Source organism: Phocoena sinus, chromosome 10, assembly GCF_008692025.1.
Source record: "Phocoena sinus isolate mPhoSin1 chromosome 10, mPhoSin1.pri, whole genome shotgun sequence".
NCBI lineage: Eukaryota > Metazoa > Chordata > Mammalia > Artiodactyla > Phocoenidae > Phocoena > Phocoena sinus.
The window spans coordinates 65594115-65616314 of record NC_045772.1 but is presented as its reverse complement, the minus strand read 5'-3'; the positions used below and the strand labels follow the sequence as shown (position 1 = coordinate 65616314).

At 37.7% G+C, this 22200-nt stretch overlaps 1 protein-coding gene across 2 annotated transcripts in view; it reads right to left on the bottom strand.

Moving 5' to 3' along the window:
- Positions 1-15640, bottom strand: part of RPAP3 (RNA polymerase II associated protein 3) — a 42058-nt gene extending 26418 nt beyond the window's left edge. Inside the window, exons 1-8 of one of the 2 annotated variants that reach the window (XM_032646631.1) lie at positions 15563-15640; positions 12630-12919; positions 11707-11847; positions 6518-6640; positions 5558-5685; positions 2330-2451; positions 1528-1598; positions 389-514 (exon numbers count right to left, since the gene is read on the bottom strand). In XM_032646631.1, the coding sequence (XP_032502522.1) occupies positions 389-514; positions 1528-1598; positions 2330-2451; positions 5558-5685; positions 6518-6640; positions 11707-11847; positions 12630-12782 (864 nt within the window). In that variant the 5' untranslated portion in view covers positions 12783-12919; positions 15563-15640. The remainder of the gene's footprint in view (positions 1-388; positions 515-1527; positions 1599-2329; positions 2452-5557; positions 5686-6517; positions 6641-11706; positions 11848-12629; positions 12920-15562) is intronic. The other variant, XM_032646630.1, reaches the window with a different exon arrangement.
- Between the last annotated feature and the right edge of the window lie 6560 nt (positions 15641-22200).

Genomic DNA, 22200 nt, shown 5'->3' with positions numbered 1-22200 from the left:
GGCTATAATATGTTAAATTAAATCTCAACTCAGGATTTCTAAAGAAATTTTTATCAGAAATAGTTCAGTGGGAGTTAATGAAAAATAAGTAAGAATGAATTGTAATTTATTTGTATGTTAAACTTATAACCACAATATGTAAATATATGTTAAAATGCTCAAAAGTAATTTGTTTCCTAAACTTAAATACTTTTTTAATATTATGTATTAAGTCATCAATTACTCAAAGTTTTAATTAGTAGGCCCCAGAAGTTTTAGTATATTTAAGTTTCAGTTTCTACTGAAGAAGAATTTTAATATAATATTAGGAAAGACAGAAACTTAACTGATACACAAAAAGCTAAGAGTAAGCTCAGAGAAACATATATTTGTTGGAATCCTGGATTACCCGATCTTTCTCTGAAATGGCCTGCTGTTTATTCTGTTGCTCTTCAGCTTGTTTTTTCTCTCCTTCAGCTGACTTAATCATTGTATCAGCTTCCTCTGGATATGAGTTTTCTTTGGAAGTTAAAGCCTAGGAGACACAGCAGTCAGCTAAAATAAAACAAGTAATGGAAGACGCATACATATCTGACTTTAAAACAATAAATTATTCAAATATATTAGAATTCCTGCCACATTTCAAATAATTAAAATAATATTTAGGCCAATTCAAAATCTTTCTACTTACTAAAATAAAAAGCAAAGAAATTTAATGTGCATCTTATTCCAATTAAAATAAGTAATATTCACTAAAGACAGTTGTTCATTTATTCAACAAATATTTATCGAATTTCTACACTGTTCTAGGAACGATTTTCAAAAACAAAGAAGGTAATTGAGACCACATCACCAAATTTCTCAAATTTAATATTCATAGTCATTATTTGACCTAGGACAAAACACGAAAATATACAATACAGTTCACAATTATAATCAAGTTGATATATCTACCAACAGATTTTATGTGCAATAAGTAATGGCAATATTTAAAGGCAGACTTTCCCCAATCATTGTCACTTTTTTATCAAAGTTTCAACAGATGGCAAAATAATTATAACTGATTCAACAGCAAAGTAAAAGGAATATGTAACTGTTCAGTATCATTTGACAGCAAATTTTACATTTAAGTACCTATTTTCTTACTGTTAAAAAATTAGTATTATTTTTGCTATATAGACCATAAAGATGGAGCAACTTTAAAACTATACAAAATCAAAGAAATATGCAAAAGTACAAAAATCAAAGCACAAGCCAAATAAGAAAAATCAGTGAGATAAAAAAAAATGATTCTGACATCTAGGAAAAAGTGAAGCAGCAGTAGTTCTAAATATCTCAGACAACTTTTTAAGATAATAACTAATTAAGAATCTTTAAATACCATTATACCACCTCTAGCTTACAAATTTGTTTAGTAAAAAACTCTATAGTACAAAGAATTAAAAGTAGAAAAATGTCTATGTTACATAGTACAAAGTCTATGCAAAAACCTTTACTTTATCAAATAAAAGTAATAAGTAATGTACTTAATTTAAACAGCCAGTGTACCTGATTAATTTTCCTGAGTTCATTTGTAGCGTCAAAGTTATTGGGTTCCAGTTCTAATACTTTTTCATAATCTGAGTAAAACAGAAGATAAAGAATATTTGAAAGACATATGAGATTAAAAAACCGGTATAGAACAACAATCATTTGCTTACATGTGACAAATAGGTAACTATCCTGTAGCAAAATTAAGAGGAACTAAGAAACACTAACATTATGCCACTGGACTTCCTCCATTCCCCCAGGACAGACAAAACCCTGACAGAATCCTTGTGACAGATCACCTTCTTCTACCAGCCCCGGGGAGAATACTTGCTATCATAAGTTATACTTCATAAAACCAAGAAGGAGCACAATCTTTCAGACATCAGCGTCATTCAGATTTTGTGATCCGTACTATGCAAACCTATTTTATGGAATAATGGAAGGCTTAGAATTTACAAATAAATAAAAATGTGTTAAGGCTTTACATGCATTACCTCTAGCCTCATAATAGCCAACTAGATGTTTTAATCCCTATTTCACAGATGAGAAATTGAAAACCAGAGAAGATACATAACCTTCTCCTGGTCACACAGCTCATGGTCAAATGAGAATTTGAACCAAAGTCTAATTGGTGGCAAATAACATGCTCTTTTCCCAAAATATCAAGACACACTTTAAATTACAAAAATGAGTTTTATTCAATAATAGACAGATCTCTGAAGGTAGTAACTGTCATTCTCTATTATTCTTCGTATAGCATCAGTTAAATTAAAAATTTAAATAATTTTTTAGATAAGGATGACTTGGAAAATATTAATACCTTTTTTGGCATCCTCTAATTTTTGCAAAGCAAATCGAGCAGCACCTCGTCTTGCATAAGCCTTTGTATAACTTCTATTCAAGGCAATTGCTAAATTACAATCAGACTCAGCAACAGCAAATCTACAATTTAAAAAAAAAATAAAAATCATCTGTTACACCAAAACTTCAAAAAATTTGTTTCTGAAATCTCTGAAAAGGGAATTTACTTCCCAATTGAAGGCATGTTTCCCATCTCCTTTTAGTGAAGCCCACTAAAATCAATAATTCCTGATGGTGAGACTTGAGTACTACTCCCTTTAAAGCAAAGAACAAAAATGCCCACTATCACTGCTTTTTCTCAGTACTGTGCTAGAGGTCCTGGCCAATGTAGTTCCGTAAGAAAGAAAAAAACAGCCAAAAGAACTGTAAAGGAAGGAACAAAACTGACATTCTTAGATGATATGATGGTCTACCAAGAAAACTCAAAAACAATCTGGAGACATTGTTAGAAATAATGAAAGTTTAGCAAGGTGGCTACCCTACTAGAGATCAGCAACAAAAAACTGATAAATCTAACAAAAGATGTACAAGATCCATATGCAGAAAATTACAAGACTGTCTTCAAAGACATCAAAGAAGTAGAGCAATTTCACATTCATCTATAATAAGACACAAAAACACAACAATATAATTCTCTCCAAACTGACCTACAAATCCAATGCAATTGTAATCAAAAGTTTTCAAGGAATTTGACAAGATGATTCTAAAATTTATACTGATAAGTAAAAGTTCAAAAATACCCAACATTCCTAAAGAATAATAAGGTAGGAGAATGCCCTATACCAAATACCAAGACATTATAATTATAATGCTACAATAATTAAAGACAGTGTGGAATGGTTATAGTAACGGGCAACAGATCAATGTAAAGAATAGAGAGATGAAAAAGAGATCCGTGCAAACTTGACATATGACAACAGTGGAATTGCAGATTCATGGGGAAAGCATGATATTCAACAAATAGGTCTGAAACAACTGGGATATTCATGTGAAAAGACATGAAATTGGAATTCTACCTTCAGCATATATAAAAAGACTTAAGCGTGAAAAGTAAAACTTTTAGGAGTAAATATAAGAGACTGTTACGAACTCAGCTACTTTAACAAATCATATTTTTCAAAGTGCCAACATTTTACAAAAATCAATAAAAGAAACACATTAAAATTAAAATTTTCTGGGACTTCCCTGGCAGTCCGTGGTTGAGACTCTGAGCTCCCAATGCAGGGGGCACAGGTTCAATCCCTGGTTGGGGAACTAAGATCCCACATGCCACATGGTAGGGTCGAAAAAATAATAATAATAATATATTTTTAAAAAATAAAATTAGGTGGCGCAGTGGTTGAGAGTCCGCCTGCCGATGCAGGGGACACTGGTTCGTGCCCCGGTCTGGGAAGATCCCACATGCCGCGGGGCCTGTGCTCCGCACTGGGAGAGGCCACAGCAGTGAGAGGCCCGTGTACTGCAAAAAATAAATAAATAAATAAATAAATAATAATAATAAAAATAAAAAATTATATTAAATTAAAATTTTCTGCTCACCAAGACTCCATAAAAAAAAGGAAGACCAACTACAAATTGAGACAAGATAATTATTATAAATAAACACTAAAGAATTAGTGTCTAGAGTAAAGAACTCTTAAAAATCAACAGCAAAACAGCCTAACAGAAAAATGGTCAAAAGAAAAAACAGACATTTCACAGAAAAAAAATAAATAAGTGGTGAATAAACATATAAGAAGATGCTCAACCTCATTAGAAATTGGGGAAATGCAAGTTAAGGCCACAATGAATTACCATTTTACACCCCCTAGACTGAAAACAATTCAGAAGCCCAATTATACCCGTGTTGGTAAAGATACGGAACATTCACTCTTATACACTGCTAACAGGAATGTTACAACTCCCCTTGTAGCAACTGGTTACCACCATTTAAAGTTGAACCTGTGAACATCCTATGACCCAGCACCAAGAAACAGGTACAAGAGTGTTCACAGTATCACTGTTGTTAAATAAGAAAGGGAAGGAGGGTGGAAGGCAGGGAAAGAAAGCAGGGAGAAGAAAAGGAAAGAGAGGAAGAAAGGAAGAAACCAACAATCCAGCAACCGGAGAATGGATACATAATGGCATATTACTAAAAAGGAACTGCATATAACAGTGAAAATGAGAGATCTACAGCTATATGCAAAATACAAACAAATCTTAGAAAGATACTATTCAAAGAAATAGACAAGCTACAGAAGACTACATCCAGTATGAAATACTTTTAAAGCTCAAAAATAAGCAATGTTATACAATATATTATTTAAAGATACATACATATAAAATGAACTTTTTTTTTAATCAAAAGAATGATATACAACTCAAGATAGTGGTTTACTGGGAGGGACAAGGGTCAGGATATGGAAAAGAATATCAAAGGTAGCTTCAAAAGTAATGTTCTGGTTCTTAAGCTGGGTGGCAGGCTCATGCAGGTTTATTTAAAATTTTTCTTCATCATTTACACAGTGTAGATATCAAATATTATAAAATGTAAATATTCCCCTAATTTGTCAGGATATGAATAGCACGAGTTTCAAAGATCTAAAAATATTCTATTTAAAACAGTAAAAACTCAGATACCAATATAGTTCATATTTCCAAATAATTAAAACAGTAAGAATGTCCTCCTTGATGGTATTTGTCTTTTTAAAATTTCTTATGATAGGTCAGTTCCCTGCTTGGGATTAAGACCATACACATTTATGTTCTTCAATATTAAGTACTTATTTAAAGGGTATGACTTAAACAAATGTTGAAACATATTTTAAGTTTACCATAATAAAAGTTCTCTGTGTTAAATAGTGGATAAATAATTTTTCAAAATAATGAAGCAAAATTAATTTATAAAAAATTTTTACCCAGCTAACTTTTTTTGCGTCTGTGAATTAGGTAAAGAGCATCATTACTCAACATTTAGAGGAGGAACACCTCAGTAAAGTGAGCTACAGGAGCAGGGTTTGAGCACCTGAATGTTTAAAATGGCTTAAGTAAAAGAACCAAATAAAAGGGAGTGAGTTATAAAAATTTATAGTTGAAAAGAAATGTAAAACTTTTTCAAGCATTCCCACACATTTTATCACGAAAGGTTTTTTTTTTAAAGTCTCCATATACACATAAAATATTCACACACATTATGGAAATTCCTTACTTTTTCAGTCTAAAGTATGCTGATGCTCTGTTTGTTGGTAACACAGGATTATATGGGTCAGCACCCATGCCTTTGGTGTAGCATTCAATCGCTTCATCATATTTTCCTTGTTTGAAGTATTTATTACCCTGAAAAAGCATACAAGTCAGATATATACTGGCACAGAATTCCAGAGCCATTTTCTTTCATTATTATCCATCTCTTCCTATCTCATTAGCCATGTGATCAAGGCTCACAAGAAAGGCAAGGGAATTAAGCAAAGTGGTCTTTTTACAAGCGCTAAAATTCACTACATAGTCATAGTTTGGTCACAATCCAAGAGCCCTGGCAGAAAAATGAGTAAAATACCTAGCATTATATACTTTTTGTTGACAATAAGAACCCACAGAAATGTAACAAAAGAAAGGCATAAAGATAAATTTTAATCTGAAAGAGTGCCACCTCTTTGAAAAGCAATATAGCCAGTTTTACAATAATGAGGCATTCCTCAGGGAGATGCTGAACGTTCCAAAAAGCAACCAAAGATGGTCTGTGATATGGAGGAATGGGATATAATGTCCATGTCAAGAATCACGCGCTGATTTGATTAGTACTTCAGTCTACTACTTAAAGCCCTGGAATAACTCTCTGTATGCTCCAAGCACTTTACATATAATAATTCATTTAATAACACAACCACCCATTGAGGTTTAGTAATAATATTAATCTTATTTTACAGCTGAGAAAACTGAGTACACACAGGCAATTTAAAGAACTTGACACAGGATGTGAACCTAGATAATCTGGTTTTAGAGCACATACTCCTAACCACTACGCTATACTGCCTCCCGATAGCGATATAGCCAATAACATCTTAAAGTTTGAACACCCCCTAAATTATGCTGTAGAAATCTTGGGATGGACATGATTTTCTACATATCCTGCTTACTTGAAGGAACGAACGGCTAACCTAAAGAGTACCTTTTCTTTTAGAGCAAGAGCCTTTTGTGAATCTACATGAATCCCATCTTCTTCTGACTCCGATTCTTGAGACAAAGAATCATGGGTACTCTCTTCTTTGTCAAGCTCATCAAGGATACTGTCCTGAAATCAAAAGTAGGGAAACAGTGTTCATAATTACATGACCATTAAAAACAGAAGATAAACTCCGCCCCCCCCCAAAAGAACATTCAACAAAACATTAAGTTGTTACAATCTAAGGACCTAAAGGCCTACAAAAGCAACTCAAGTAACCTCTCATTCTTAAGACTAAACCCAGACAAAAGGGTATTCTTGCTTAGAAAACCAAGATCCAAACCACTTAGAGAATCTGACTTTGAATTCATAAAGTGAGCTAAGTCAATAGAGTCTAAAAATCACCCCTAAATCACAAACTATTAGCAGTGAAGTATTATTCCTTTACATAAGAGAAGTTTGCAAATAACCCCAAATCTATATAATTGCATCCAACAGCAGAGAAAGGTTTTATCTAAAAACCTTTTTTTTCTCTTATTTTTAAAAGGAAAACTGCTTGTAGAGCACAATTAACTCCTGATTCTCACAGCAACCTATGAGGTAGACATAATTACCCATGTGTTTCACTTGAAGGAAATGACAAATAGAAGTTAGTTAACTCACTCAGGGTCACTCAGCTAGTAAGTGGCCAAATGAGGATCTGAACCCAGGCAGTCTGCCTCCTCCAGAGGGTTCTCAATGACTATAGTATACTGTTTCTCAGTGTATTCCAAAATATAGCTGACTCTACCAAAGAAAATACATAACATGCTAGTCCAGCAGTTCCCAATCTCTTCTGACTCACACATTCCTTTCACGGTAATGAATCATTTCATGGACCCCATCAGTATTTTTTTAATCACTTTTTTTAGCACATATAATAAAAGAATGATTTTTAGTAAGAGATTTTTCTTTTTTTTCCCACACCACTTGGCTCACGGGATCTCAGTTCCCCAGCCAGGGACTGAACCCAGGCCACGGCAGTGAAAGCCCAGAATCGTAATCACTAGGCCACCAGGGAACTCCCTAGTAAGAGATTTTAAACCAGTAACCATAAAAGAGTTCATTAAAACTCATGTAAACGGGCTTCCCTGGTGGCGCAGTGGTTAAGAACCTGCCTGCCAATGCAGAGGACACGGGTTCAAGCCCTGGTCTGGAAAGATCCCACGTGCTGCAGAGCGACTAAGCCCGTGAGCCACAACTACTGGGCCTGCGCTCTAGAGCCCATGCTCGGCACAAGAGAAGCCACCGCAATGAGAAGCCCGCACACGCAACAAAGAGTAGCACACCCTCTTGATGCAACTAGAGAAAGCCCACACGCAACAACGAAGACCCAATGCAGCCAAAAATAAGTAAAATAAAATTTAAAAATTTATTAAAAAGAAAACTCATGTAAACAAAAACTTATTATATAAACAAAATCCTTTCTGTATTTAACAATATACTATTTTAAATAATTTATGTAGGAAAAAATTGTTGATAAATTAAAAAACAAAATAAGACCTATGCTTAGTTTCATTGAATGAACATTCAAAGATGGACTGAAATTTAGCTATGTGTATCAGCATGAAGATTCTAGAAATTCCATCAGCCTACCAAGATTAAAGCCAAGACTGTCCAACCCTGTTACACAGACATGTGTAGAAAACTAACAGCAGCAGAACACCAAAGCCGCTGCTCAGATCTGAACTAGAATGGAACAATCATGGCTGCACTGGCCACACAAACCAGGAGTTCAATCAATATCTGTTGAATGAATAAATGACTGTAGAAAGCAACTCTCTAAGAAATCATCTGACATGATGCCTTTTAGGAAAGGGCATTATAAGAAGATTCCAATTTATGAAAAGGAAAAGGCTACATAGAAGGGGGTAAAGTTACAAAAAATTAAAGCAGACTAAATAATACTTAGCAGAGAATAAATCATGTTCAGAAAGTATCATTTCCAACAGTAATAAATTCAAGACCCAAAATCATACTTCTCTTGCATCGAGACATTACTAAAGCAGATGACATACTATTTAAATAATAATGTGTGCTCTCTCTGGACTCAATTAGCCTTGGTTTCATCAAGAAAAATACAACCAGGGCAGAAGACCTAAATAGACATTTCTCCAAAGAAGACATACAGATGGACAATAGGCACATGAAAAGATGCTCAACATCACTAATTATCAGAGAAATGCAAATCAAAACTACAATGAGGTATCACTTCACACCAGTCAGAGCAGCCATCATCAAAAAGTCTACAAATAATAAATGCTGGAGAGGGCGTGGAGAAAAAGGAACCCTCCCACTCTGCTGGTGGGAATGTAAATTGGTTCAGCCACTATGGAGAACAGTATAGAGGTTCCTTACAAAACTAAAAATAGAGCTACCATATGATCCAGCAATCCCACTCCTGGGCATGTAACTGGAAAAGACAAAAACTCTAATTTGAAAACATACATGCAGCCCAATGCTCCTAGCAGCACTATTTACAATAGCCAAGATATGGAAGCAACCTAAATGTCCATCGACAGAGGAAGGGATAAAGAAAATGTGGTACATATATACAATGGAATATTACTCAGCCACAAAAAAGAATAAAATAATGCCATTTGCAGCAACATGGATGGATATGGAGATTATCATACTAAGTGAAGTAAGTCAGACAGAGAGAGACAAATATCATATGATATTGCTTATATGCAGAATCTAAAAAATAAAAAAAAAGATACAAATGAATTTATTTATAAAACAGAAACAGAGTCACAGACTTAGAGAACAAACTTACGGTTACTGGGGGGAAGGGTCGGGGGGCAGGGATAGATTGGGAGTTTGGGATTGACATATACACACTACTGTATTTAAAATAGATAACCAACAAGGACCTACTGTACAGCACAGAGAACTCTGCTCAATATTCTGTAATAACCTAAACGGGAAAAGAGTTTGAAAAAGAATAGATACATGTATATGTATAACTGAATCACTTTGCTGTACACCTGAAACTAACACAACATTGTTAATCGACTATGCTCCAATATAAAATAAAAATTAAAAAAAGAAAAAGAAAAAAGTGATACAAACGAACTCACTTACAAAACAGAAACAGACTCTCAGACATAGAAAACAGTTTATGGTTACCAAAGGGGGAAGTGGGGGAGGGATAAATTAGGAGTTTGGGTTTAACAGATATACACTACTATATATAAAACATAAACAATAAGGACCGACTATATAGCACAGGGAACTATATTCAATATCTTGTAATAACCTGTAATGGAAAAGAATCTGAAAAAGTACAGATAAGTGTGTGTGTATATATACATATAAAACTGAATCACTTTGCTGTACACCTGAAACTAAACTGTAAATCAACTATACTTCAATTTAAAAATTAATTAAAATAAATGTTTTATAAAAAGAGAAATAAAACTAATTTGAAAAACCATTTGGCAGTATCTTCTAATGCTAAATGCATATACAAACTATGACCAAGCAAATACCATCCCAGGTGCTATATCCATCAAAAGACATGTACAAGAATGTTCATAGCAGGTTTATTCATAACGGCCCCAAGCTGAAAACAACTCAGTGTATATCAATAGGAGAATGGATACACAAATTGTGATATATCCACACAATGGAATTCTGATCAGCAATGAAAAAGAACAAACTACTGCTACTGACACTACAGATCAATCTCAGACAATAATAGCAAAAGAAGCCAAACAGAGAACCGTGCATACTGTACGATGCAACTGTAAGAAATTCCAAAACTGGCAAAACCTATCTACAATATTAGAGATCACAACAGTGGCCACCTCTGGGAGGTAATCAACGGAAAAGGGAGGTTTCTGGGATACGAGAAATGTTCTATATCTTGATCTGCATGGTAGTTTCTCAGTTTTGTACATGAGTGAAAATTCAGGAAGTTGTACATTTAAGATTTTGGGACTTTACTGTATGAATGTTATACCTCAGTAAAAATGTTAAGCAAAAAAGTGCAAAGAAAATAATACACACAAAAATCAGAATAGTAGTTACCTCTGAAGGTAGAGAGGAGAAAAGAAGATGGGACAGGGAAGGAGCACACTGGCAGCTTCAATGGGATTGAAAAAATTCTCTTTATGTTAGGTGGTGGGTTTATGTATTCATTTTATTATCATGCTTTAGAACACGTATCTCTACAAACTATTTTGTATGAATCAAATATTACATAATGAACACTTTTAAAAAAGACTAAAAGCGAGTGTGTATTCCAAATCAACCTAACAAAATCAACCCTTAGGGTGGGTCAGAGTCTGGAATAAGGCTGGCCAACAGGTTCCCGTTCACAGGTTGGCCTGACAGTGGCTGCCTGGAATACTGCATAGAGGGTTATGTGGCAGAGTAATTAATTCTCCAGCTACACTGTGTCTCATGTGTGGGAGATGGGAGGCATGCACCACACCAGCCTAGAAGGGCCCTTCCTGAAATCAAGATAGCCCTAATTCTATTGTCACGCAGCCCTAGCCCTAAGACTAAACCCAAAGGCATTCTCTTTTAGCCAGTATTCTACAGGTCCTTCGGTCTATTAAAAAAAAAAAAAAAAATGTTGGTAGAGTCCTTCTTTTCTCATATTATTACTATCTTAGAATTCTGGCTGTTTAAGGGTTAGAGATGATGAAGAGGAAGGAGGTAGGCGCAACTATAGGTGGAGAGGTCTTTGTGGTGATGCAATATTTCCGTACCTTAATTGCAATGGTGGTTACCCAAATCTACAGGTCATAAAATGGCAAAGAACTATACATACATTGCACCGATATCAATTTCCTGGTTTTGATACTGTACTATAAATAAGATGTAACCATTAGGGGAGATTGGGTGAAGAGTACACTGGATCTCTTATGTACTATTTGTGCAAAAGGAGAAAAAAAGAAAAAATAGGAAAAAAGAAAAGAATCCAGCTGTTTTAGCCACTATTCACTGAAAGAGGACTGTAAGAGAAAAAATAATCTAGTTAACGGAACAGCTAGGTATTTAAGTTTTTATTCCACACAAAATAGTCTATAAGAGAAAGACACAGGTCCTAAGAACTCTACATTATTTTTCATTTAATCCATGACGCTTAACTAACTCCAAGAAAATTTTACTCAAATACTAAGAAGAATATAACCAGATTAACTTACCACATCAAGTTTTGCCCATGCCTCATAATCATAAGATTTTATCCTGTTTTTTGTGTTTTCATCTTTGGTTTTTTTAGATGACTCTTTAACTTTGCCTTTCTTCTTTTTCCTAAGATTCCCATTTCGAATAGGAGGTAAATTCTAGGAAGGGAAAACAACACAACGTTTTAAGACTGCTCTTTTCTTTTCTGTATAACTAGCGATGTTTAAAATTCTCACTAAAGTATATTTTCAAGTAAAAGTAATTTTTAATTTAATTTTCAAGTGGTTAGAAATAACAATTCACTCATTTATAATGATAACTTATGCCTGAAAAGTTTAATTCATCCTTTGACAAATATTGAACATTGTTCAGTCATAAGAAAAGTATTGACATTACCTAGAAATTTTAATTATACACTTTGCATTTTAGGATTTGCAATCCTAAATTCAAAAACTGCCTGATCTTCAGCCTTGGTACAATGATTTAGCAGCAGTACAATGGCACACTGAACTGGCTCCACGTCATTACAAACAGTATGAAAACGCTATCTGTATTTGAATGCACTGTCTTAAGAAAACCATTTGGTTGAGTCTAGGTACTACCTAAGTTTTTACGGCAATACTGTATGTTAATATATCACTAAATATATAATTATATATGATATACAGAATTATATACAAACCCACATATTTTATGATTCTGTTCATTTACCTTAAAATTATCACATGGTCTTCCTTTCAGGAACTATTCACTAAGCCTTAAAATGTCTTAATATAGTTAATACAATTATTACAAAGACTCTAAAAAGCAGAATTTTTCAAAATGTTGGCAGAAAGCAAATCACTTCAATCAGTATTTCCACAAAACATTTTAAAGGTGGTGCTTTACTTTAAGATAGTTTTGCTGGATGCTAAAGTAGGAATTTAGTTAAGCAATTTACCTCTTCAGGAACACCACTCTGTCTTCTAAGTTCCATATCCTTTTGTTTAATATCTTTTTCCCAGTTTTCTAAATCCCTCATAAAGTCTTGTAACTCTTCTGCATTTTGTTTCACTTGTAGTTGTAATTCAATTGCTTTACTTGCTGAAGTCATTGTGGCCTGCACAGTTTTTATCAACCAACCTCTGATAAGAATTAAATAGAATTATTTGGTTTATTTTTTTTGAAACCCAGCTAATTAATGATTTTTACCTCTTCATAAATGGCCAAGATACATGTAAGGAAAGGAACCTAAAGTGATGCAGAAGAAAGAAAATATCAGTATATTATGCTTAAAATGAGTCAATCAATGTTTCCTGAATAAACAAATGCAAAATAAACAGATAGGTTGGGCATCCATGCAATGTGCATGAAAGGCAACAGGGAGGAAATCACTGAAAATTAGCAAGCAGCCTATGGGAGCAGATTGGCTGCTCATCTCTAGAGTTTATAAGTTTAGCCTAATTACCTCCTTTACTCTTTTTTTTTTTCAACATTTATTGAACTTTGGCTATGTGAAAGGCCCTGTATCAAGATTTAGGGATGCAAAAATAAGACAAGGTCCCTTCTCTAGTGGAGGAGAAAAGAAAATAATCGAAGTACTGAGTAACGAAATATTATGCTAGGCAGGGTTTCTCAACCTTGGGACTACTGACATTTTGGGCCAGATAATTCTTTGTTGTGGGTTGGCTGTCCTGTGCATTGTAGGATGGTTGGCAGCATCCCTGGCCTCTACTAACTAGTTGCCAGTATTGCTCCCTTCCCTCTGGACTGTAACAACCAAAAATGTCTCCGGACATTTTCAAATATCCCCTGGTTGAGAACCACTGTGCTAGCGGTACATGCAGATGCTATGGGGCTGACCACAAAGGACAGGTATAAATGAGACAGTAGGGTGGCAGGTTCAAGGAAAGAGTCCCCAGAGGTGCTGAAATTTAGCCATGTTTCAAAAGGGGTCAGCCAAGTGATTAATGTGGAGGAGTGGGCCAGGAGAATGAGGGACTGGGAGGGAGAATAACGGAAGAGAAGGCAAATATGGGACAGATCAGGAAATGCCAGGCCATGAGATCTGACCTACAGTCTGAAAGCTATGGGAAACATTAAGGTGGTAAAATAAAAGGGACATGATGACTCATTAGATTGAGGAGTTGGTGAGCAGAGAAGGACTCAAAGTCTTAGATTTCTGGTTTGGGAGCCTGGTAAGATTAGTGGTACCACTTTGAGTCAGGAATCACAATTTTAAAAGGAAAAGAGGTTTCAGGATTGCAGAACATGTGTAAAGACAGATGTTTTTCAGTTTGGGATAAGGTAACTGAGTTCTTACGGGACATCAGGACATAGCCAGTATGTACTTACAGAGGGCTAGAAATATAAATTTGGGTGTCACTAGCATAAAGGTAGAAACTACAATCATGAGATCTGGATATGTTTCATTACTGTGACAATGGGGGGGGGCGCTGGGGGAAGCCTGAAGAACACATATCTAGGGAACAAACCAAGGAAGAAATGCCAACACAGTAAAAATCAGGCAGTGGCATCTAGAGAGCTGGGAGGAAAACCTGGAGTACTGTCACAGAAGAGAAGTTTTAGTTCAAAAAGACGGAAAGTTAGCAGTGTCAAAGGCCACAGAAGTCACATGGAGGAAATAAAGTGCATTATATTTAGTCATATAAAGGTTATTTAGTTTTAATGGGATTTTTTTTAAGGACAGAAATGAAATGAGCTGAGTAAATGAGATTATATGGGGATTAGCATAATCTTGCCTTTCATAACCTAAAATTGCCCACGAGTATGGGGGGGAATTGAGGAACAAGGTAAAAGAAAATATAGGAAAGGGGATGCGTGATGCGGCAAGGTCCCCAAAAAGGTGGGAGGGAATTCAAAGCTTAAGTGTGTATCGGGTAGACAGGGGGGTGAGGGTTGGTTAGGATGGGAGAGACAGAAGAGATTAGAAAAGGGATTCGTTTAGGAGGAGGAACAGATGTTTGCAACCGCATATAGGTCTTCTGACCCCCCAGCCTTGCGTCAGAAAGTAAACTAAACTTAAGCTTCTTTCAGGCAGTGCCCATGTTTGATCACATACGTATATCTCATTAAAAAACAAAGCTAGTACAATGTTTTGCCGAAGGACTCAAAAATGTGAATAAGGGCTTCCTTGGTGGCGCAGTGGTTGAGGGTCCACCCGCCGATGCAGGGGACGCGGGTTCGTGCCCCGGTCCGGGAAGATCCCACATGCCGCGGAGCGGCTGGGCCCGTGAGCCATGGCCGCTGGGCCTGCGCGTCCGGAGCCTGTGCTCCGCAACGGGAGAGGCCACAATAGTGAGAGGCCCGCGTATTGCAAAAAAAAAAAAAAAAAAAAATGTGAATAAAATCGCAGCAAGCCACTGAGATACGTGGGGGGGGGGGGGGGGGGGGAGAGGGCGGGGAAAGAAACCTCTTCCATTTCACCTATCACCTCTGCTCCCACGGAACCTACGTCCAGGCAGGCAACCAGTAACTTCCAGCGCCTGGGGTATCACTTTCATACCCAATATCCGGGCGAGCATTGCACACCCACGCCAGAAGGGGGCGGGCCCCACCGAGGTCCCCTGGGGAGGGTGGATCTGCGGTCCTGACCACCGCAAATCGCTCAATAATCCGGGCAGCCGGGGTGGAGAGACCGACAGCAAGGCTGTCCGTCCAGGCCCGGGCTGCTCGGGGCGAGCCCCTCCCGGAACGAGCTCCCTGGTGCGCCTCTACCCTAGACACCAACGCGCCGCCCCAACGCCGGGCCCTGCCGCCCGCCCTTGCCCTCTCGGCCTCACCCGGCACCCACGGCTGCACCCCTCCTCCCGCAGGGCGACCCCAAAAGCCTCCTCGCTGCTGCAGCCGGTGATAACCGCAAAGCCGGCTCACCTTAACGTGCTGTTACCGTCCCCACTGCCGCCCCGCAGTGACTCACGCCGGGCCCCGCCTTCCTGGGCTTTCCCACAAGTCCCTGCGTGCTCTCGCCCCGCCCCCTGGAGCCGTGTCGGAGCTTGCGCAGAAGGTCAGATACACTGTTCCCTCTTCGGGGTAGAACCAGCCTAGAGCGTTGACAGGTGTGTTAAAGCAAAATCTGCTGCTTTGCCTGCTTCCGATATGACCAAACTTCACACTAGGTAATCCAAAAACTGCAGGATCATCCTGATTTGTTCTGATTCCCCAAATAATAACGCCTTGAATAATTCCTTGGATTCCCCTCAGTTTTTTGTTTTTTTTTTTTTTTGCGGTACGCAGGCCTCTCACTGCTGCGGCCTCTCCCGTTGCGGAGCGCAGGCGCAGCTCAGCGGCCATGGCTCACGGGCCCAGCCGCTCCGCGGCATAGGGGATCTTCCCAGACCGGGGCACGAACCCGTGTCCCCTGCATCGGCAGGCGGACTGTCAACCACTGCGCCACCAGGGAAGCCCTCCCCTTAGTTTTAATATTTGCCTTGCTGTGTGTAATGGTATTTAACAACCTTTGTATGATAATCATGTGAGAAAGTTACTGTTTGTCTACCATAAACAGGCTATGTAAACTAGTAACTAGCAATTTTGTAGTAGTTTTTTTTTTCTTTAAGTTCTTGTATTCGGCAAACCAGTTTCTCAGTCTGCCTACCTTGCACCTTTGCAAGTAAACTCTTTCCTTTTCTAAATGTATCTATCTCTGAGTCTTTCTTGGATGCGTGTCGGTATTAAGGTCTGTCTTTAGATTTCCCTGGCCACAAAGAAAAAAGAATATGAAGCTTTTAATATTTTGTGCTTCTGCTTCCTGTATGAGTGAACTTTCTCTCATTTTTCATAGCAACTCTAAAACTGTAAAACAAAAGTAATTTTAAAAGCCCACAAAAACAAACAGAAACAAACAAACCTTTCCATTTGAAATAGCTCTATGATCTTAAACATTAGACCAAAAATTCAGATTAGTGGCTCTCAAGCTTGGCTGAACTTTGGAATCACCTTGGGAGTGTGGGGAAAAGAAATACTGATTTCTAGGACCTCTCCCCAGAGATTGTGATTTAATTAGCACAGCCTGGGCATCCTGATTTTTTTAAAAGCACAAGATATAGCCATGCAGTTGAGGCTGGGACCCACTAATCCAGGTAAGGATCAGTGAAAAACCACCCTGGGGACCTTCCTTACAAAGTCATCAGCACATCTTTCCCACTGTATAATTATTTGGCATCTTTGTATTTTAAACTCACAGTAGTCAAATCATTAACTGTCACCAAAATATTTACTAAGGGAATGATTCTTTTGTTTTTTGTGTTGGCGGACAGAAAACTGACTTTTAAGGGTTTTTTTGTGTGTGTTTTAAAATTAATCTAATAATAAATAATTTTAAAACAGATATTGATTTATAGATGTTCTTAACAAAAGCAACTCTGTTGGGGTTTTTATGGGGTTTTTTTGTTTGTTTGTTTGTTTTTCACCACACCGCAGGGCCTGCTGGATCTTAGTTCCCCGACTGGGGGTGGAACCTGTGCCCCCTGCAGTGGAAGTGCAGAGTCTTAACCACTGGACCACCAGGGAAGTCCCAAAGCAACTCTATCTTTAAAAATTAATTCTGGCAGAGTCAACTGAGATGAGAGAGAAGGGGGCCAGCTGGCTGTTCTAGTAAAACCTCATAGACCCTCTCACATCTTTCTCTCTCTCTCTCTCTCTCTCTTTTCACATAATAATCAGTTGTTGCTTGGTGAGTACAAAATCAAAGTGAGAGGAGTTAGTCAGATGGTCTTGATGGCCACCATCACCTAACTGAGGCTCCCACTGTCCTACAAAAAACTATGCCTGTAATGTCAGCCTTCCCTCTGCAAAGGAGGTTGAGGGTTTTTTATTATTGGCAGTCATGTGCTCATCTAAAAACAAGAATTCAGTAAATAAGGAAGGAGAGGAAGGGAGCAGATACTGAGGGGCAACCAGTAACCTCTATCAAGGCCTTAATTGTTTGTCAAAAGAATAGTGAATGAATGGGTTGATACTGCTAGAAATCCAGGCTCACTATAACCTGAGGAAGAAGGTTGAATTCTGCAATGCTGATTCTTCCACTTACTGAAAATGTAATCTGAATGTAATCTGTACACTGAGGCTTAATGTAAATTAAAATTAAAATGGAGAAGATAAAAATACCTACTGGAGTAAGAAAATGTATGTAGATGGCCTACTTAGCACAGCTTGGGACATGGTAGGAGCTCAACAAATGTTATTTCCTGTCTCTCCCTCCTGTAAAGCTAAGGTCCAGACCCGGGGATTTAATAACTCTCTCCTACATCTCTCCCTGTCTCCCACTTGACTATCTGGAAGACCTCTGAAGACGTCTCTAAGAAGCACAAGTACTGGGCACCAGGAGATAAAGGTTAAGGTTGATAGCAGGGAAGGTAAACTGCCTCTCCTAATGCAAAATGAAATCTGTATAATAAGGAAGACAAGTAAGAATTGTAATAAGAAATAAGCATGTTATTTTACATTCCTCATCTCACAGCAATGGTAATATTATCCCCATTTTACTGATAAGGACGCTGACCTGAATAATTACGAAATTTGCCCGTACAGCCAGCAAATGACAGAGCCTGGTGAGGTACCTGGGCAGTCTGTCTTCAGAGCTGGCACCTGTGACTGCCTGTTCTACTACCCCCTGTCTGGCTCATTTGACTGTGACCTCCCTTGAGGAAGGGTAAGAGTGGCCCTATTTCTTAAATCTGCACTCTGTAACTTACCTGAGGCACTACTCCGTACCTGTCATTTTCCTAGCATCTGTGGCCTAAATAATCTGTTTACAGGTGAGAAGTCTCCTTGTATCTCTCTGGCACTCCTCCTGCCTCAGGTTGGTCAACCTCTGTAACCACAGAAACTGCATCCAGAGGTGTCCTTATGTTCCCTGTGTACGTGGTCAAGGGGGCTGGTTACCAAGGCTAGGGACCACCAGTCTCCATGTATCCCTTCAGAGTCTATGTGCAATGCTCCTTCCGTTCTTTTTTTTTTTTTTAAAGACTTTATTTTCTGAGAGCAGTTTGGGTTTACAATAAAATTAAGATAAGGGTACAGAGATTTCCCATACACCCCCCTACCCCAAGATATACATAGCCTTCCCCCTTTATCAACATCACTTGCCAGAGTGGTACATTTTTTACCAGGTATGAACCTACATTGACACATCATAGTCACCCAGAATCCATAATTTAACTAAGGGTTCACTCTTGGTGTTGTACAGTGGGTTTGGACAAATGACTAATGGCTATATATCTATCATTATAATACCGTACAGAGTATTTCCACTGCCCTAAAAATCCTCTGTGCTCTGCATATTCATCTCTCCCCCTCCACGCTCACCCCCAGCAGCCATTGATTATTTTTACTGTCTCCATAGATTTGCCCTTTCCGCAATGTCAAATAGTTGAAATTATACAGTATGGAGCCTTCTCAGTTTGGCTTTTTTCACTTCGTAGTATGAGCTTCAGATTCCTCCATGTCTTTACATGGCTTGATAGCCCATTTCTTTTTAGCTGTGAATTATATTCCATTGTTCGATGTACCACAGTTTATCCATGCACCTGCCGAAGGACACCTTGGTTGCTTCCAAGTTTGAGCCATGATGAATGAAACTGCTAAAAACATCCATTTGTAGAGTTTTGTGTGGACAGAAGTTTTCAGTTCCTTTGGGGGTGTAATTATGAAGGAGTGTAATTATGAAGGAGTGCAATTGCTGGATTATACGGTAAGAATATGCTTAGTTTTGTTACAAAATCAAACTGTCTTCCAGAGTGGCTATACCGGTTTGCTTTTCCACCCTCGATGTCTGAGAGATTCTATTGCTCCATATCCTTACCAGCATTTGGTGTTGTCAGTGTTCCAGATTTTGGCCATTCTAACAAGTGTGTAATGGTGTCTTGTTTTAATTTGCACTTCCCTGATGACATATGAGGTGGAGCATCTTTTCATATGCTTATTTGCCATCTGTACATCTTCTCTGGTCTATTGATGGTTGATGTCTGTTAAGGTCCCATTCTTTAATTGGTTGTTTACTTTTTGTAGTTTCAAGCATCCTTTTTATATTTTGGATAACGGTCTTTATCAAATATTTTTGCAAATATTTTCTCCCCATTTGTGGCTTGTCTGCTAATTCCCTTGGTATTGTCTTTCCCAGAGCAGAATGTTTTTTTTACTTGAAGTATAGTTAATTTACAATGTTTCAGGTGTACAGCAAACTGATTCAGTTATATATATAATTGGGAGCAGTACTTGTTGGAATTAATGGTTTGGTTTTTCTGGAAGGAGCTCATAATAGAGGACTCCCTTCCAATTCCACCATATACACAGCATCACCTTCTTTGGATGAAGATTGGCCTTTGGTGTGGTTGGTGATGGTTCATTTCACTTGCCCCACGATCTCTTCCGTTACACATTATTGTACAGTATCCACTTTTCATCACCCATCACAATTTGTTTTAAAACTGGAACGTTTTCGTTATGTTTAAGTAGAGAATCGCATGCGGAAATACGGTCAAGAAGATTTTTTTCGCTTAACTTACGTGGAACCCAAACATCAAAGCGATTCACGTAACCAAGCTGGTGCAAATGATTTTCAACGCTTGATTTGGGTATTTTGAGTATGTCGAGTATCTCCCATGTGGTATAGCCACATTGATTGTTCTCAATTAATGTCTCAATTTGATCGCTATCAACGTCAACTGGTCTACCCGACGGTGGAGCACCATACAGCGAGAAATCTCCAGCATGAAACTTTGCAAACCACTTTCAACACATTCAATCAGTCACAGCACCTTCTCCATATACTGCACAAATCTTTTTTGCATTTCAGTTGCGTTTTTACCTTTCTTGAAATAATAAAGCGTAATATGCTGAAAATGTTGCTGTTTTTCTTCCAACTTCAGTATTTAAATGGCTACACAAAAATTCACCAATTTTGATAAGTTTTTTTTAATGCATGCTGATATGCTGTCACAATACAATCTAACAAAATTGTTTCAAATGAAGTTAAAGACAAGCACGACTAGAGCCATCGTACAGAAAAAAATCAAACAGACTCTGGCCAACCCAGTAGTTCCCTGTGCTATACAATAGGTTCTTGTTTATCTGTTTTATATATAGTGGTTCGTATCTGTTAAACCCAAACTCCTGATTTATCCCTCCCCACTCTTCGCCCTTTGGTAACCATAAGTTGTTTTCTATGTCTGTGAATCTGTTTCTGTTTTGTAAGTACGTTCATTTGTATCATTTTTTTAGATTTCACATTTAAGTGATATCATATGATATTTGTCTTTCTCTGTCTGACTTACTTCACTTAGTATGATAATCTCTAGGTCCATCCATGTTGCAAATGACATTATTTCGTTCCTTTTTATGGCTAAGTGATATTCCATTTTGTGTGTGTGTGTGTGTGTGTGTGTGTGTGTGTGTGTATCACATCTTCTTTACCCATTCATCTGTTGATGCACATTTAGGTTGCTTCCATGGCTTGGCTATTGTAAATAGAGCTGCTGTGAACACTGGGGTGCATCTTTTCAAATTAGAGTCTTTGTCTTTTCCGGATATATGCCCAGGAGTAGGATTGCTGGATCATATGGTAACTCTGTTTTTAGTTATTTAAGGAACCTCTGTACTGTTTTCCATAGTGGCTACACCAATTTGCATTCCCACCAACAGTGTAGGAGGGTTCCCTACTGTCTGTTTAGGTCTTCTACACATTTTCTGATTCTGTTGTTTGTTTGTTTTATATTGAGCTGTATAAGCTGTTTGTATATTTTGGAAATTAATCCCTCGTTGGTTGCATCATTTGCAAATATTTCTCCCATTCTGTGTGTTGTCTTTTTGTTTTGATTATGGTTTCCTTTGCTGTGCAAAAGCTTTTTTTTTTTTCTTTTTTTTTTTTTTTTTTTTTTTAAATATCTTTATTGGGGTATAATTGCTTTACAATGGTGTGTTAGTTTCTGCTTTACAACAAAGTGAATCAGCTATACATATACATATGTTCCCATATGTCTTCCCTCTTGCGTCTCCCTCCCTCCCACTCTCCCCATCCCACCCTTCCAGGCTGTCACAAAGCACCGAGCTAATATCCCTGTGCCTTGCGGCTGCTTCCCCCCAGCTATCTACCTTACTACGTTTGTTAGTGTGTATATGTCCATGACTCTCTCTCGCCCTGTCAAAACTCACCCTTCCCCCTCCCCATATCCTTAAGTCCGTTCTCCAGTAGGTCTGCGTCTTTATTCCTATCTTACCCCAAGGTTTTTCATGACATTTTTTTCCCTTAAATTCCATATATATGTGTTAGCATACGGTATTTGTCTTTTTCTTTCTGACTTACTTCACTCTGTATGACAGATTCTAGGTCTATCCATCTCATTACAAATAGCTCAATTTCATTTCTTTTTAAGGCTGAGTAATATTCCATTGTGTATATGTGCCACATCTTCTTTATCCATTCATCCGATGATGGGCGCTTAGGTTGTTTCCATGTCCTGGCTATTGTAAATAGAGCTGCAATGAACATTTTGGTACATGACTCTCTTTGA